Source organism: Melanotaenia boesemani, chromosome 6 (assembly GCF_017639745.1).
Source record: "Melanotaenia boesemani isolate fMelBoe1 chromosome 6, fMelBoe1.pri, whole genome shotgun sequence".
Lineage (NCBI taxonomy): Eukaryota > Metazoa > Chordata > Actinopteri > Atheriniformes > Melanotaeniidae > Melanotaenia > Melanotaenia boesemani.
In genome coordinates, this window is record NC_055687.1 from 9,287,535 (window position 1) to 9,303,985 (window position 16,451).

The window sequence follows — 16,451 nt, forward strand, 5'->3', positions numbered from 1 at the left end:
GCCAGTCAGGATTACTACAGTATTTTCAAGCTTTCTGTGTTCTCATCTGGTATTTTGAAAAAGCAAAAATCATTTGGATATAGAATATTTTAAAAACTGGAATTTGAAAATATCCTGAGTAATATAATCAAGGCGTCAGTTGTAATCTGTTGTCTACAATTTCATTGGTTAAATAATTGTTAAACTTATAAATATATAAATCTTATATATATATATATATATATATATATATATATATATATATAAATCTTTCTGAGTGGAAAAAATCAAGTCATTAAAAAGACTCCAGGTCTTCATTTCAAGTTTCCTGTGCCCACTTTTTTATGTTTGCTATGCCAGCATTTTCCAGAGAAGCTGATGCAGATTTCAAGCCTTTTAATAACCTCAAGAAACTGGGAGAATTCTGTGATATTAAAAACAGAGGTAAAAACTCACAAACTAAGAGAGTAAGTGCATTGCTACTGAACCAATAGCCAAATATAATATAGAAGTAATACCGCTCAAATAAAGTTTCTGTCTGCAATCCAACTTCCCTTTCTCCAAACAGGAAGCACTTACAGAAGCTCACACAGAAAAAGTAACAGATAAAATAATTAGAAATATGTAAAATAAAATCAAAACTCAAGCATAAATGGATATAAAAACATCTTCAGTCTTAAGGCAGAAAACTTTTGACCTTGTCACACGTCCAGGTAGATGATGTACCACTTCCAACGCACATACAGGCACAAACACGCACACACACACACACACACACACACACACACACACACACACACACACACACACACACACACACACACAAAGGTTTTATAGCAGGATGAAAACATATTAGAAAAAGAAGAATTTATTGAGGAAGAGAATTACACATAAACAAGTGCTTAAAAATGACATCCAACAATCAATTTGAACACAGACCAATTATTTCTACACAGTGACACAAACAGCAGTTGTGTTTCCCGCGGTAACAGAATACTTTGAGTTTCATTCACAGTGGAAGACTGAACCCACTTGTCCTCAATCTTTCCTTCACAGTAATTCAGCCAAGTGCAGCCACATGCTTTCCTCCACAGCAAACGATGAAATGGAATTGTTTTCCGTCAATACTAAATAAATTCACAGCAGAGAGTGAATTGGTCAGGCAGCGCTGGCTGTAATTTTTTAAGAGGATTTCATTTCCATTGACTGGATTGGTGCTCAGTGACTTATCACAGCTGACCTGACCTGAAGTCCAAATTCTGCTGGCATCTGGTAAAATTGAGCATTTCCAATGACTTTTTCAAATGAATACATCATTCTTTTCCTCATTACAATGAGAATCAACGTTGGTGTGACTATTCAGATCCACCAGCTTCTGTGATTTGGCACATCATTATAAAAAGATCTGTAAACTGTTTTGACTTTTAGGATTGACTTTTTATGAGCAGCACTGCTACTGGAGCTCCTGTCAATACACAATGCACCTCCAAAGGAGAAATTTTAGTTGAGTAAGAATTGCTAAAAGATTAACAAAATCTAAAACAAGACTTTAATTTAACATAGCGGGCAACAATTTAACATTTATTCTAAAATCTTCTCTCTTTGCTATGGTGATGAACATATTAGGATCTCTTTACATTTCTAATACTTCCCAGATACTTGCCCATTTCTTAATGGTGAGTTTCATAGATATGCCTTTAAAAAAAAACTATAAAACTTTACAAACTTGAGGACAGCACATGACATAAACACAACTATTCAGATTTTGTGATGTGTCTGGCTACTCTGCTCCCCTCTGTGTCAGTCACACAACCACAAGTCTCTAATCCAGGAAGGATCTGTACTGCTCTAATATAGACACATAAATAAAAAGAGGCAAACATCACTCTGTAAACACAAACAAGGATGTTTGCATGCAAGGTGGCAGGAGGTATACATAAACTCCCATGTACACATTTGCTAGTCCAAATATATGAATGTGTCAAAGTATTAACCACTAATGCTTACACTGTACAAACACAAGGGTTAATCTGCATCACAGAAAAAGCACCAAAAATACTCAATCCAGTTAAAGCCAATGCATCCACCATAATCTAAATGACTGGTAGTTGTAATTATTCAGTTTTACATTCAGGACAGTTATCCTGTAACTGCCTGAATGTATTAAGTGAAAACACACATAAAATCAGACTGCAAGGACAAATCCATTTTTTGCAGTGTATTCGGATTGATTTTTATAAAGTCTGGACTGGAGTTTCTCAAGTATTTTCCTACACTTGCAATGTGATGCAATGTCAAACCCAGCGTGATGGAGGTAGTGCACAGAGTCAGTTCTGCTACCAGCAGCGTGTTGTAGCACTCATAATGAAAAGGAACAACAAATTTTAAATTGATGCCAACATAGCATCTGCTAGCGCTCAATGCAGACACCATAGCAGCCTGGAAGATACAGGCTTCCCTGAGTTGTAGTTGCAGAGTCAAAAAAAGTTAAAAAAAAATCAGTGTATTGATATATGTGCTAATCTTTACACCTTTTCATTTAAAATAAACTGAAAATAACATAGTAAACTGTAGAAGTTGTTCTTGTCATTATTTATGGCAAGGAATTGTGTTTTTTAAGCCCAGACATGCTGTAAAGATGCATGAATCAGAAACAAAAATGAACTGAGGTATCCTTCCTAATGAGGACTGAATTGAATGTAAAAGTTCCAGCTTGTAACATTAAGAGTGATATACTTCCAAAAATCCAATGTGATGCCAACTATGTTTTCTTTCACATAGAAACGTATTAAAATAATTGTTTTCTTAAGCTTTAAATAAGCATGGCTCTAGTGCAGGCCTGTCAAGTTTTTTCAAAAAAATATTTAGTTGATTGCTGTTTACAGTTTTAGCCACTAGATGTCACCAAATTCAACACACTGCAACTGAACTTTCCTGGTAGACTTTTTTGTTTTTATGCATGAAAATAAAATAAAATATCTGGACCACAAAATATTGCAACACATAACATTTCATGACAGTATATTAAATTGGATTGTGTTAAGCAGCACATCTGATTTACTTTTGTGTCTTCTTTTTAATATGTCCAACATCTCTAAAATAGTGAAGTTCAGCTTTTTTGATACACATAGTAATCTGAATTTAATGTGTCAGCATGCTAACACTGGCTGTTTAGTAACACCATTTAATGAAAAAACAAAAAAACATGCTGAAAAATGTTAAGAAATTCACCAAAAAATAGTGCTGGGTAAAGAGTTGATAGCTTTCAAACATTGTTTATTCAATGTCCATTTCATAACCACAAAGTAGTAATCAATATTTCTACTCTAAATGCCACATTGATACAAAGTAAAAACAACAATTACCCAACACTTAGTTCTCTAATTTCAATCTGATAACATTTTCATTTTCAGAAAGACAAACATGTATTGTCACATATTTTTTAAAGATATGAGCTAAAACAATCCTTTCATTTATTCTATTCACTCAAAATTTGTTACTTTAAGTAATTCAACAGTTTTTACATTTTACATATTTACATTTTAAAATTAACCTAATTTAATATTCTATTTAACATAAGAACAATTTTGTAATTCTTTATTACATTGTCTCTCACACTGAAACCAAATTACAATCCACTACATGACGAAAGGACATCAGGAACTATCCATGTGCCTCCATCATCATCATCATCAGAACCCTGTATATCTCTGTTCCCACCCCCTAAATTTACTCCCACTCAAAAGTCCTTGTGACTCTGTGCTCCCACTCACTGCCCGCACCCCTCCACCCCTGCACAGCAACAATGAAATCCAACAAACACAAACATTTTCCAGTTTCATGCTGACGGGAGGACAGAGGGCCCCTATCCCGTAACCATGGAAGTGACATACCCACACGTCCTGCCTGAAGTTACTATCTAGGCCAACAGCCATCGGGTAAATCCTCTCACTGCTCTTCCTCTCTAAAAGTGCCATTGACTTCAAATGCAAACATTCAATTAGGGAGTGTTTGCAAATGGCACAGGCCTCAGGGCCTGGAATTTGATGCCTGTGTGTCTGAGAGTGTGAATGAGTGCATCTATATCTCACCATATTATGCCTGTGTGTGTGTGTGTGTCTGTATGGGTGGGCTCTTTCCAGTGTGATTGTGACAAAGAGGTGCAGCCCCAGGATGCCTCAGTGCAGCTGAGTCGATGATGCCATGCAAAATTAATGGGGATAAGAGACTGGAAAACAGAGCTAAAATGGACTCTGCGATCAATTTTCCCCATCTGACCTTAATTAAATGCAGATTAATTCAACTCTTAAACCTCTAAACAATGTTTTCTCCTTTCACAACTGTTTGGGTATGTATGATGGTGGTACGCACAGATAATCAGCCAGGGTGGACTGCTTATGTGTCTTGATTTTGGGACAATGAAAGGATGATGAAGACTGGAGGTGTTCTGCATGAGCGATCATTACAGTCTGCGGGGTGCATTGTGAGGGTCTTGCATGTGGATGTGCATGTGCTTCCTGAGTTGCCTGAGGGGAATAAGGGAGGGGAGTTGTTGTCGCTCATGCAGCTCACCTCTGTCTCCTCACCCAAACACAACATGCCAGTCGAGCATGATGATTTTCAAACAGTGGAGCATTCAGACCACTGAAATGGCTGCTACCAAAAATGCTAATACTAACAACAGCTGCATTTTGATTTTCATCAACATCTTGCAGTTTATAAAGTATTATATATATATATATTTTTTTTTTGTTTTGTTTTGTTTTTTAGGTTTTAATCCATTTTTAAAATTGAATACATTGTGCATCACCAAAGAAATGCTTTAACACTTTTCTTTAATCCATGTGTATCATCAGTGCTTAAAGTGTTTAATAACCATAACTCCAACATAAGTTTGGAGACACTCTAATACCAATAAATACTGTGTTTATTTATTGCTCATGATTTCCAGATTCTTCAGGTTAAAGTAAGGTGTTATTCACAAAGCATTTTGGTTTCCATTCACTTCTATATAGTTGTTAGTCTACAACAAAAAATATTTCAGTCATCGTATTTGCCAGGCTATCCCTCAACGTTGCTGGACAGATGTGAATGGAAGTTGGTGTCTGCAACTAAAAATGTTAAGATTTGTGGTTGCGTACATAAATTATATGAACACTTTGGTGTGGTATTTTAATGGATGAGGCTAGAACATGAAAATCTGTGAATGGAATTTAAACATTATCAAACAAAAGTTGATCTTAGCATCTTATAAACATTCCATGAAATAAGTAAAAAATTCTGCATAACTGATGTTCATGAAAATCATTCAGCAGCAGAGTCTTTATATCTATGTTCAATTCAAACATTAAAAAAATTTGGATTTGCAAAATACTTGATTAAAAAATAAGAAATAATAAAAATGAAAATAAATAATTGCAGTTTCATGACATCCACGCCATTATGCAAAGTTTATGCTAGGTATACACTACTGTTCAAAAGTTTGGAGTCACTTCCCTATTGAATCCCATGGCAAAGTGACCCCAAACTTTTGAACGGTAGTGTAAATTGGCAAAATTTATACCTAGCATGGTCATTTTGGCTGGTCAAGTATTCCCTGATTGTTGCAGCCTATGCCACACAAGTGGAGAGTATACAAGAAAACAAGTATGCAAGAAGGTCCATTGCTATAGATCTCTTTATGACCCATCAAAACTATGTAAACGCCAACTATTGCAAATGCTACAAAATAATATATGTCCTAAAATAAAACAGATCAGCTGAAACTTTGTTTCTGCAGGAATAATTTCCTTCCTATAAAACTTATTTTTGTGATATTCCTGTGATTTATGCATTTCCTCAGTAGCAACACTTGTTCTTTGTGATAAGGACTGCAGTGAGCTCCTCAAGCACCAATATAAATGGTTATGGTGGTGAAGATGACCAATGCTGCAAGCATAATGGCAACTTTTCATGTTTTGCTACATAAAGATTTTAAAATTTCCTAAATTGGCACTGCATGTTATCGACTTTGGCAAGGAGTCGATACTTTAACTTTCCTACTAATCAGGAAGGTCAGTGATGCAGCTGAAAATGAACATAACAATTGTTGCTGTTGTTCTAACTGTGCTTTATGCCCTCCCCCCATCATTCCATCTTCACCCTTTCTTGGGTAGGATGATCCTAATTCCCAGAACAAGCTGGAGGATCCGGTGAAGGCTCCGCCCAAGGAGGACGACTCCCTTAACATCCACAACTCCCTGACCCCCAAACATGAGAATCACAAGGTCCTGGGCGAGGAGAACTCCTCGGAGGTAAACTCACTGCAGAACAACATGATGTGAAACAAAACGCAAAACAAGCTCAGCAACCCGACAACATCACACAGAAAACGACAAGGTGCACCGGCAATGGGAGCCCACAAACCTCTCCCTGATTTCCGTTCATCTGCTGCCAAGTGCGCCTAACTGGTCAACTAACCAACAATCCAGCCTACCAACGTACCAGCCAGGCAACACAATCTGCAACCGTCTCCAACACGGCAACACTGCCACAAGCGCTTTGGGTCGCTGCCAAAAATAAAACAGAAAAAAAAAGTAAAAAACACTTCCACCGCCGCCGCCGTTGCTGTCCCAGCTGAAAGTAACCCCACCCCTTCCTGCCTCAACCTGCAGCCTCCTGACGACACCCCATCACATGCAGTTGCGCCCCTGTTTCTGAGCCCCGCCCCTCTCGTTGCTGTCACTCTACTCTCCCTTTTCTTTCTTACCTACACACGCTCAGGCATAAGAAGCATACACATACTGTGAAAAGATGACAAAACCACGCATAAATGTGTACACACACACACACACACACACACACCTCCCTTCCCTGCCTGCATTGGTGTATTTTGTAAAAAACAAAGAAATCATACAGAAGTTTAAAACGTACGTAAAAAGTCATTGTAAAAAAAATTTTAAAAAGAACAAAAACAAAAAACAGTAAAGATTAAGCTACTGAGAGGTTTTTGATGTTTGTCTGACTAATCCAGTGAGTATGTATAAATATTGGAAAAATTGATTCAAAAGAAGCAACACAATGTGTCTTGGTTTTCATTGATGTGATTTCTAATCCTTTGATGTACTTTTTTTTATTTGTTTGGTTTTTTTTTGTACTTTTTTGGGACTTCAAACAGAGAATAAACAAACGAGATTCAGACAGTTGTTGAAATAAACCTTTTTAACATGACCTCTATGGATCCTGTGTTTTCCTCAGTGCCGTCTCCCCTTTTTCTGCCCCCTGAACTCCAGCGCTCTCTGCATGGCTTTGAATGCCGCTTCTTCAGTCCTTGTCATACATGTGCTTCCTTGCTTCCTGTCAGATTCGCTGCACTTTGATCACTTTATTACAGCTCCAAAAGCTAAGTTGTTTTAAGCAGATCATGTCGAATCAAACTTTATTTATATAGCACTTTTCATACCATAGAACAGCACAAAGCAATAATTAGATATCAAATTAAAACAACTTCAACATCAACATCGCGAGCCACCCCACTAATGATCACAGAGGCTGCCACTATAGAAACCATCCAAACCCAGACAAGGGTGATCACTGCAGCAGCAACCCTGCAGACCGAGCAGTCACAGCTCCCAACGAGGAGCATCCCAATGAGGGCATTTGGACATACCTATTGTATCATACCACATTACAGTTCAGACAAATTGGCTGTTACAAGGGGATTCAAAGTATTGCCATAAATTCATCTCATTCTTCTGGAAGTTTTACATACATACAACAATGTGGAAAAAGTCTTGAGTCAACCCTTCTTGTCTTGGTTTTTGCTCACAAGCGTAACCCTTTAATCCCTGTGCCTGCTTTTTAGGACTCTTTGAAAATTGTATACCCATAATGAAATCATCATATCTCTGCAACCAAAATGTCTGTGTGGTTGTTTTTGGAGTCATAGTATATATTTATGAGATTTGTTAAGATGTATATATATATATCACTAAACAGTAAGTGTTACTGGTGAAGAATAAGTGAAGATGGTCATCAGGCTTGACTGAAAAAAGACAATTTGAGAATGAATACAATATCTCTTTGAAATGATGCAGCTCTATATGTGAATATTATCTCTGGAAAGGCCACATTTGATAAAGTGAAGCAGAACGTAATTAGAGATGTTTCAGTACAGGTAGTTCAGATGAGGTCTTCAAAGGGATCATTTTGGCACAGTTTGGCACCATCTGTTCTCAAAGTCCTTCCAATTAAGCCTCGTTTCCACCACCAGGTGCAGGTGGGAACGGGTTAGGATGCGGATATGGTTTGTAAACTGTAATCTTGCTGCATTTCCACTGCTTACCATAACCTTACTGAGAGATGGAGTATCAGCCGAATAGTGATAGATGCCTCAGCTACGTAATAGCACAATGCCATTGCAGCTCAGCTCCTTCCTTAAAGTATAACCGAAACACGATTCAGAAACAAAGGAAGAGAATGATGGTCATCCAACAGATCGTGTTCTTTCTTCTTGGCGGTGCTTCATTACACCATTTTAAAAGGGTATTTAATCAATAAAAAGAAACTCTGTAGCTCTAAACAAGGAGCCATTCCTATTTGTTTTTATCCCAGGTTGCCCGGAAAGTGACTTTTTTCAACAAATTAATAGATTGCAGTATGTCAGGCTCCACCCATTTTGGGTAAGATTGGTTAGATTGGTACCCCAACAAAGGATCCCCCAAAAAAGTTAGATGGGTCGGGTTGAATATTAGGGTATCCTTCCTGGTTTTTGTGTGTGGAAATGCAAAAAAACATAAAAAGCATCCCGCCCCACCCTGTTCTTTGCTTCTTGCAAACAAAATGTAAAGTAATGAGGGGTGCCTCAAGACGTTTCCATATGGTGCCAACCTAACTGGTATCTTATAAATCTAATACCTATTACATGAGATAACTAACCCTGTTCTTGTCTAAATGGTTACCATGAAATTAAAAAGCATCCTTTAAGGTGTATTAATCATGTCTGTATAGCACTCCTCAAAATATCACATATCAAACTATGGGTGTAGGCTCAATTTTAGAATAGAAAAGTTGTACCCGATACTCAGAATGTTGTAGGATATACAGTGCAGCATAAAGGATCCTCAAAAAAATCCCTTTTTTTCAAACCAAAAGAGCCAAAATATAAAAAAAAGATTTTTAATGCAGTATTTTGTCCTCCAATTGGGCTCATATTCATAAGACATAAGGATGAAAACTCATTTCAAATTCAATATGTTGATTATATGACTGTGAGATTTTCCATCTCTAAAGGATTGGCTGTTAAAGAAAATGTCTTCAGAGCTCATAAATCATGACAGCAAACACCAGGAACTAAACTGCTGCTTCTGCATGTTTCCTGCCTCCAGAGATGTTTGCCCTGTTTCCAGCTGGACACACACATGCTGACATGCTCACACTTGCAAATAAATATCACTTTTGGAAGCACTTTATTAGAATGAGATGAAAAACACACCTGCAGATGACCCTTACTTTTCAGATTTTGTGTACAAAAAGAGAAAAAGCTTAATTTTCTCTGAATACTCAAATGGGAACATTTTACAACCCTTGCTGCTTGATAGTTTTTTTAATAGGAATAAGTTTCCATGTTCAAAAGAGAGTGAAAAATATCCTTTTTTACCTAGGCACATAGGAATGATTTCATATATGTACTTGCACACATACACACCATGAGTGCATGTATGTGCGCATGCCTCCCACACACTGAATTCTCTCTTCACACACATTATCACATGTAGATTCACGTTTCCAAAAGCATCTGTCAGCTTCTCATGCTCTAACACACACACACACACACATCCCTGAGAATATCATGTATTTTATTGACTCTTTTTTTTTTTTTTTTTTTTGCTAATCTGAGTAATCCCAAATTTATTTTCTTCAAGTCATTTGAGCTCAAATAAAAAAAAAGTCTCAAGGAGATAATTCAAGATTAAAACTGAGTCATCCTGCTTTGGAAAGGCAATTCATGTCCCATGAACATGTTCACATGAAGTCTTGAGCCATACAAGCCTGAAGCCAAATTAAAAATAATTTTAACTAGTAAGGCCAGTTACATGTCCTGTCCTTCACGTTCTTTAGTGGAAAAGTTCAAGGCTTGTCGGGTTATTCAAGGGCTTTAAAGTCACTCAAGAGGACTGGTTAGTTCTAACAAATGTTGGCTTTCCTGGTGTGTCTCAATTTCTACATGATGCGTCTCAAATCCAAATTGTTTTAAGTCTGAAGTTGGTTCAAAAGTTCTCAAAAGCTAGCTCAAATGAATCTCCCAACAGCTTTAAGGTAAGTCTTAAATCAAACCCTAAGTTATTCAAGAACTATAAAGGCCTTTTTAGTTTTCTTTCTCTTGGATTTAAAATTTTTTTAACATGTTTGTGTTTTCTTTCACGTCACAAGATGAATTAAATAACTTGTGACATGCTAGTTTCCTGCATTCCTAAGTCCAAATCTAAAGTCCACTTTTCTAATCCTCTATAACAAGTATTGTCACTTTGGTTTAAGTGAGCTTTAAATTTTAAAACACAAACTGGTTCCCACAAGCACACAAACATTCTCCCAGAGCTGATAAACAGCAATGAATGTGTCTGAGAAGAGTTAGCAGTGCCTGCAGCCTTTTGTCAGGTTTCTCCTTCGGTTTGATGCGAATGCGGCGGGTTAAGCAACAGCATTGTGGTGGATCCTTCCCATGGTGGGGTGCAAATGGTTAGAGGAGGGGGGAAGGTCTGGGTGCCCTTCCTTTTCTTCTGATAAATGGACCGAGGGCTAAGAGTGCATTTCAGCCCCTAAAAGGTGAAATAAAGGACTTTTTATCAACGCAGAATAGCAAACAGCAGTAGGCAGGCTACAAAAACAGCAACAACGATGATTATCTCCCTCTTTATTTCTGTCAGCCTATTACACACACTCACACTTGTGTAGGCTGGCACATGACTGCACATGCTTAAACACACACACTGACACCAAAGGAGGGCCCTCTGAATTCAAACGAGTGAAGCTAGAGGCACCAGCGGACACCATGGCAACAAGTGGGCATTACATTACCAACAGCGAGAACTGAAGCAGAATGGGGGAGGTGCCGCCGTCCCTCTGAGAGCATCGCTGTGAAAGACTGAACCTTTTTGTGCCTGTTTATATGAGTAAATGAAGTTTCAACATTTTATGGCCACTGAAAAGTGTTTATCTCTGGTGTTACATACCCATTGCTTGACTGTGAATCCATCTTTAGCAATTAACTGTCAGGCAAACATTCAAACAAGAAGAGCTTTGTCTTTTGTCTCGTAGGGCACGATGCAGAGAGCCATTTAAATATAAACAAATTTTATACATTCTTGGCTTCATCCACATGTACATCATTTCCACTCAACTTCCATAAACTGAAGATTAAAGTCACTGAAATAATGTAAAAGTTAATTTAGCGCCACAGATAAACTGTATTTCATTAAACAACCCAGCTTAAATATGATCACTTTCATAGATGATGTAAAAGGTTTATCAAAGCTACAGTAAATTTTTAGTAAATTACCAGCTCCTTATCATTAGAAGGCCTGCTAATTTCTGACACCATGATATCATGCATTGCTTTTAGCTGATTTCAGCCCTGGGATGTCATGAGTAGCTATTGTAACTGGACTGAATTATGCATTTCAACTAACAGAAGGCTAAATTACGCTGACTACAAGGGATGTTTTTAATTCTTTTACTGTGCATAAATGAAAGCTTTACAACGCAAATAAAAAGCATTAAAAAATCAATCTTTACTCACCTGGGAATTCCATTTTTCCTGGTTATACTTGTTTCTTTGTCTCTTAATGCTACTTGTTAGTGGCAACACAATGTAATGCAATCAAAGGACTTAAAGCTATTCAGTGTTGCGGTCTTCATCATAGCGGTATTCAATGCATCACTGAACATGTATGTAACTTTTTGATTATGTAAAGTCAATGAATGGAAGCCTGTTTCCATTTATGCATTATATCATAAGTAAAAAACATGGATGCAGTCTGAGGTTAGGCAGGTCTTTGCTCATAATACTGCAACTGCTGCTAAGATTTTCTGCTGTTATTTCCATTTATTTAAATGTGTATCATATATTTCATCTGCAAAGATTAAGGATTAATAAATAATTCAATAGGGAAACATTATTTGGAAATTAAGAATAGAGCTGTTCAGCTTTACTAACTGATATTACTCTATCACAAATATATAATTGTTTAAATATTTGTCAGGACCAAAACACAAACTGAACACAGAAAATAAGTTTAGCTATATTTGAATTTGTGTGCTTGCATACCTGTAGTGTTACAATATACTGATATTGACTATTTCTGCAATGATAAAATAATCCACATCTTTATCATCTAATATCAGGAATGCAGGCGATAAGACTGGACTACTAGAGTCTAGATTCAGGCAGAGATGGAGTGGCGTTAGCAGATGACTGATGGAGGTGTCCTTGACAATCAGGCGAGAGTGGAGGAGGGTTACATAAAGTAACGGTGTAAAGGTGAGAATGTACCCAAACAGGCTGCCAGACCAGAGCAACAATGACAAAAATGAGAAAAAGTTTAGTTCTGCTGGGTGACAATGTGGAAGTAATGAACACAATGATAAAGCAAAACATTCACATACACCTAGGGATGAAAATGTATGGACAGAATAGTTCTGCCTTTTTGGATGAAAAAGCTTTATACAACACATGCCATTTCCAAACACTACAAGACATGATGTAATAGCTAATAGTGGCATAAATATATGTTTTAAAAAATGAAAATCTGGAATTTCAGCACAACACTCAAAGCTAATGGATAGCTTTCCAGGCATGAGTTATGTAACTCGAAATGCGCCTCTCCTTTTCTAAGAAATAATGAGGTTAAAGATCGGAGATTCAAAATGTATCATAAGCTATCCCCACAACTGTGATAAGGATGATACCAGGAGCTTGGAATATATTAAATGGATTGCTTTTAATCAGAAGCTTGGATACCAACATACTAACACCCAATCCAATCTGAGTGAAGACAGAAAGGCGTTGATCCATATTCATTACTAAATGACACATTACCACCATGACAGTGTGTGACTTCACTGTCCGCTAAGCTTTCACTGCTGCTGGCAGTGATTTTATTCATCCTCAGACCGAGGGCATTGTTGCCATGGAAACCAAGTCTAAAACTACACTTTTAGATCCAAACTCTGTGACCTCTGGCTTCTTCTGCTTTCACAGACACACACACACACACGCTCTCAAACATTGATGCACGAGGCAGATTAACAGACTCTTATGCAGCTTTACTGTCATCTAGTAATAAACTGTTGACTATCAGAGCATTAACTGCTCTCAGCTCCACTTTTGGCCCAGTGTTGCACTGTGGGATCTCTACAAACAAACCTAATCCGACTTTTTCTCCCACACCACAGTCCAGCTGTCGCTTACAGTGAGCTCATGGCACAAGCACGTACAGCAGCACTGTCCCCATCATGCCTCTGTTTAGATTTTAGCTTTTAGTCTCTGAGACTTATTTATTTTTTTCAAGTAATGGTTGTTAATAAACAGGATGATGATAATGCATGATTAAATTTTTTTTAAAAGTCCTGAGGTCAACATTTTTCTCTGATCAAATTTTTTATTTTTGCATATTACAGGTACAAAACCACACAATATCATCACCAACTCTGCAGCTCCCCTCCCTCTATCTAACCTGTTAGCATCTTTCAGCCCTTTGTTTTTCTTTAACATAACCAAGTTGTTTCTGTATTTATTTGGTCTCACTTTATTAATCCTAATAGTCAGTCAGCTATCACAAAATTATGTAAAAATTAAGAAAAATAGCAGCAAAATTAGTTTATTACCAAATGTGAAGTCTGTCTCAAGAGAAATATCTGCAATGACGGTGTCATTTTTTACATGTATTCTTTAAGAAGTTTTATGGTGGTTGCCAGTCCATTGTCTTGGGGGAAAAAAGCATCTATTGTATTTTTGATATTAATGATTCTTCGCCTTATTTTTTTGTTTTGAATCAGTGTGAGACCAAAAGACATGAAAAACACATGACGGCAAAATAAAATGTATATAAAAAAGAGGATCTACTCCGTTTAAAATCTAATGATTTACCTATTGACCATCTGGGTGGCTCTTGAGGTGTTTGTATCCTGTGGTTTAAAACATAACATCAGCATTGTATTTTGGTACATCGATTGTGTACTGTATGAAAAATCTTAAACTGCAAAGTACAACTGCATGCAAAAGTTCCAGTGATTAAAATGAGTTACCGAGAGCCAAACAAGGTGTTTAAAGTAAAAGATTGCCTGATTTTCACAAAGTAAACATTTCAAAATCATACAGTTCTTTAATAATCTGCTTCAGTGTTTTTCTATATCCTAATAAAGGAAAACAGGTCAGGAGCAAATGTTTAGGCATTTTTTATGGTCAGTATTTACCAACCCCTTCTTTCATAAGTATCTTAGTTGCAATGCTGCTTTGACTTCTGGCCACTTTTATTTATATATTTTGCAAATTGTTGGTAAAAGGTTTATTTTATGGTTCATTGTTGATTAGAAATAGAAATAGAAATCCTGAGCATTGAGCATTGGAAGGAGCTGAAACATGTCGTCTGGAAAAGACACCCTTCAAACCTGAGACAACTGGAGCAGTTTGCTTATGAGGAGTGGGCCAAAATACCTGCTGAGCGGTGCAGAGTCTCATTGACAGTTACAAGAATCGCTTGATTACAGTGTTTGCTTAAAAAGGTTGTGCAACAAAATATTAAGTTAAGGGTGCCATCATTTTTGTCCAGGCCTGTTTCAGGAGTTTATTTTTTTAAATAATTGTGTTGAAGCATGGTTGAAAAACAATGTCTGACTTTCATTGGTTAAATTTCATAGAATTTTTATTTATTATTACTTTTGTCAGTTATTTCTGTGACCATTGTGAGTTTCTCTTTTATTAACCAAAGGGTACCAACAATTTTGTCCACAATGTGTATGATTTGGATCGAGCACTTTTTCTGGGAAAAGGTATTCAGTCTCAGACTTTTCTTGCCATCCTGTTATAAAAACACTTCCTTCACATAATTCTTTTTTCTCCATGTATACAGCTGGTGTTATGTTTGCTTCCCAAATTTGCTGCTGAACTGAGTCCATCCTTCCTTGTACCACTGAAACGTTCTCTGTGCTACTGGCTGCAACACGAGCCAAAAGCATGATCAACCCACCACCATGCTTAAAACCTGAAGAGTTTTTTTATCATTAAAATCTTTAAAACATCCAAACATCTTTAATTGTGTTGACCAAGTAATTAGAAATAGTGCACTGGGTTTGTGTAGATGCAAATTTTCTGAATGTTTCCCCTGGTGTCTTCAACAAAGATTTCATTTTTGCCAGTTTACTCTTCTGTTGTACACAGCTCCCTCCTATAAAGTGTGATAAAACGTGTTGAAGGTTTTTTTTTTTTTTGCCTTTAAAAAGCTCCGACATAAACCTCACCTAGAAAGTGTTCTTGGTGTGTCAGACCTCAACTTGACCTTCTTTGTTGCTATAAATTGAAAAACCTTTTCTACCGTCCTCTCCTTTGGTCTGAGGCCTTGGAGACATTTATCTAAAAGCTCAAACCAGTCTTTCATGGCACTCTAACTAATTCTTCTGTTGAAATGTTTAAAAAAATGTGTTATCTTCAACTTTAGGATTTTTAAAGATCTTTTCATTGTCTACTCACAAATCAATTGCACATAGGGGAATATTTGATCATGCATGAGACTGTATCCTGTACCTGCAGTGGAATAAAAAGTACCCATATGCTTTCTGAATATAATGAAGAAGAAGACATGTGACAATTGGTAAATGACAATAACCTCATAACTAGACAGTAACTTGAATAAATGCAGTGAACTACTTTCATTTTCATTTTTAATGAAACGCAGATTCCTCTTTGCAGCTGGCCCTTAAGGACACAAAGCAATATGAGGGTGTGAAGAGCGCAAGAGGAGGTGCAGGAAAAGAAAGGGACAACATGGTGAAGGCATGTGAAGATTATATTTTTCTCTGCTGCTCCAAGTGAGGCCAGATGGGACCTGGGATTCATCAGCAGCCAGAGATTGGCTGACTGTGTGGTGGAATGATGGCGTTACAATCCTGAAGTGGCTTCTGTGATTGGCTGGCACACACAAGTAGTAGTCCACGACAGAGGCACACACACTCAAGGACACATACACAGTCATGCATATATGAATGCAAAATATACACATGCTTAAATGAACACAAAATATAATTTTAGATTAGTAAGTGCTGTTACTTTAAATGTACATGCATGCATATAGAATCATACTGTGCAGTACAAAGTTGTCTGAAATGCAGGAATTGCAACCAAAAGCAGCAAAGAGAGAATCGAGGGGCTGGGGTTTGCATTTCTTACTCTCTAACCAGCCCCCACTTCTCTGTAATTCTAAATGAATCGGTCTGGCACC

General features: G+C 37.2%; 1 protein-coding gene across 7 annotated transcripts in view; it reads left to right on the forward strand.

Moving 5' to 3' along the window:
- Positions 1-7,188, forward strand: part of cspg5a (chondroitin sulfate proteoglycan 5a) — a 65,130-nt gene extending 57,942 nt beyond the window's left edge. For 6 of the 7 annotated variants that reach the window (XM_041988427.1, XM_041988429.1, XM_041988431.1 and 3 more), the window contains one exon: positions 6,135-7,188. In XM_041988427.1, coding sequence (XP_041844361.1) covers positions 6,135-6,302 — 168 coding nt within the window. In that variant the 3' untranslated portion in view covers positions 6,303-7,188. Of the gene's footprint in view, positions 1-3,815; positions 3,918-6,134 lie in introns of all 7 variants that reach the window. The other variant, XM_041988433.1, reaches the window with a different exon arrangement.
- The last annotated feature ends 9,263 nt before the right edge of the window (positions 7,189-16,451 follow it).